The sequence below is a fragment of the Babylonia areolata genome, chromosome 18, assembly GCF_041734735.1.
Source record: "Babylonia areolata isolate BAREFJ2019XMU chromosome 18, ASM4173473v1, whole genome shotgun sequence".
Taxonomy (NCBI): domain Eukaryota; kingdom Metazoa; phylum Mollusca; class Gastropoda; order Neogastropoda; family Buccinidae; genus Babylonia; species Babylonia areolata.
The window spans coordinates 46,299,474-46,301,973 of NC_134893.1; the positions used below are offsets into that span (position 1 = coordinate 46,299,474).

The 2,500-nt window shown below is 47.0% G+C and overlaps 1 protein-coding gene across 1 annotated transcript in view; it reads right to left on the reverse strand.

Moving 5' to 3' along the window:
- The window catches only part of LOC143292021 (uncharacterized), a 9,420-nt gene extending 7,981 nt beyond the window's left edge, over positions 1-1,439 (reverse strand). Inside the window, exon 1 of the mRNA XM_076602187.1 lies at positions 735-1,439. Coding sequence (XP_076458302.1) covers positions 735-1,073 — 339 coding nt within the window. The 5' untranslated portion in view covers positions 1,074-1,439. The remainder of the gene's footprint in view (positions 1-734) is intronic.
- Positions 1,440-2,500: the final 1,061 nt, after the last annotated feature.

The window sequence follows — 2,500 nt, forward strand, 5'->3', positions numbered from 1 at the left end:
ACACACACACACACACACACACACACAGAGGTGGGCGGGCAAGTATAACAAAGTAACCAGATGAAATAAACACCACACAACAAAATGCACTCAAACGCCAACATGAAGTTACATTCTCTCGTATATCCTACACTGCAGAACACTCTGTGTGGCAAAACGTATCAACAAGAACGGCAGTAGATTCACCACGTAAATCAGTCAATCGATCAATCAAAGACAAACTCAGTGCAAGTCTTTCCCTTCGCGCTTCGCAACGATCCTTGATCTTTAATATTGCTCAATACACACACACACACACAGAAAGAGAGAGAGAGAGAGACAGACAGACAGACAGACAGACAGAGACAGAGAGGGGATGGGTGGTGGCTTGCATGGACTGGCTTTGGTATAACTGAACAGAAGGGGAACAGAAATGGTGGATGAAACAGAGATGAAAGGTAGACAAAGAGATAGAAGGTAGACAATGGACAGACAAACAGACACACAGACACACACACACACACTCACAAACACACACGCACGCATGTACACAATGAACACACACACACACACACCCACACACACGCACGCACACACGCACGCACCCCCTGAATCCAAACACGATACATACACTCATAACCCTCCATCTTCCTCCTCCTACTACTCTGTCCTCGTCCTCCCCCTCAACTCTCCCCTTCCTTCCCCCCCCCCTCCCCCCCACACCCCCACACAAACAAACAAACAGACATACTCACAGCATACGCGATGGCCCGACACCCGTCACACTTCAGCTCCATGGGCATATGGTCAGACCACTTGTCGTGGTCGTTCAGGTCGCCACCGCCGAACTCCAAGGTTTGAACCCCCTCGGGCATATGCCAGGCGGGTTCGTCGTAGTGAGGCTCCTCCGTCTCCCACTCGTCTATCACTTTCTTCTTCTTCTCCTCCTCCTGCCCCGTCTCCGCGGCCTCATCTTCGCTGCTAAAGCCATGGCTCAGCTCTGGCATAGAAGTGATGACAAGCATGAAAAAAACTACGCCGAGAAGCGGGGGCGTCACAGCTGCGGCGACACAAGAGCGATGGTGTGAAACCATGTTGGCTGTTTAGTTTTGTTTCGTTTTGGTTTTGATTCAGTGTTGCTGTTTCTGCCCAGAAACAATCTGTCCCGAAATTTCAGTCCATCCAACATGAAGTTTGGTTGATTTTAATCAAAGCTTGATTGATTTAATGAAAGGCGGAATGCCGGCGACTTTTAATAAATCATTATTATTATCATCATTTTTATTATTTTTTTTTTAGTTGCAGGCAGACTATAAATTTTCTCTGCACGCAGAATATTACTAAAATTCAAAGCTTCGGTGGTTGGAGAGGATCGCTCACATTCGTGCTATGATTTTCTGCTCATCTTCGCGGTAAAAACTGGTCATCCTGAAAACCAGGTCTCCTTCTTCTCGGCCGTTTTTTTTCTGGCACCGACGGAGCCGGAAAGGCAACGTGGACGAACAGAATGCAAACGTGGAATGAAATTGTGAGCGGCATCTGTGGGCAACACGTGGGGCTCTGTCATTGGTGGGGACATTTTTATCACTGATTGGAAGCAGTGTTTTCACAGCCGGCGTTGCCAGGGATTCACTCACATTCACTGACTGGTTCTATGAGAAGAACGAATCGATTGGTCCACTGCAGCAGCATCACCAGTGATGGTGATGGTGATGGTGGTGGAGGCACGTTCAGGGTGTGGTTATAATTATTACGGGTGGCTGGCTGCTCGTGGTTAGTGAATATCGTTGAATGTGTGTTCAGGGAAGCGGGCGCTGCGTTTTTTTAAAAAAAGAGGTGTTTAAAAAAAAAAAATTGTTACTATCATTTTTCATGTTGCTGAAGGCAACTGCGGTCGGCCTATCTGTCATATTTTGGTACCGGTGGACTTGTTCAGTGATAGACAGATGTTGTTCTCTCTGTGTGTGTGTGTGTGTGTGTGTGTGTGTGTGTGTGTACTTGCGTGCGTGCATGCCGTGTGTGTGTGTGTATGTGTGAGTGTGTGTGTGTGTGTGTGTGTACGTGCGCGCGTGTGCGCATGTATGTGTGTGTGAGGGACGGGGGTGGGGGGTGGGGGTGGGGATATGGATTAATTATGAAGGAATACTGAGTTTCTTTTGCTGGCATTTTCCGCTGTCAGCCGACCAGCTATGCTGTCACTGATCGCGGTCACTTGACAGAAAGGTAATGATTATACCAAAAACTGAGCCGGGATTTATTCCCTGTATGTTTCTGGATATGATGTCTATATAACCTCACGTGCATCATGTTGTACTATAAACAGTAGCCCAGCAAACGATACAACAGAGCTGAAAGCAAACTCGAACTTTTTATTTATTTATTTTTTTTTTTACACACGATTGCTTGGAACAACAGCGACGATTATAAACAGGGCTGTTAAGCAAAAGGTTTTATTGCGTGCTCTTTACGCGCACGACTGAATATGTACCGTGAGCATTCACCGGCACTGGCACACACACAC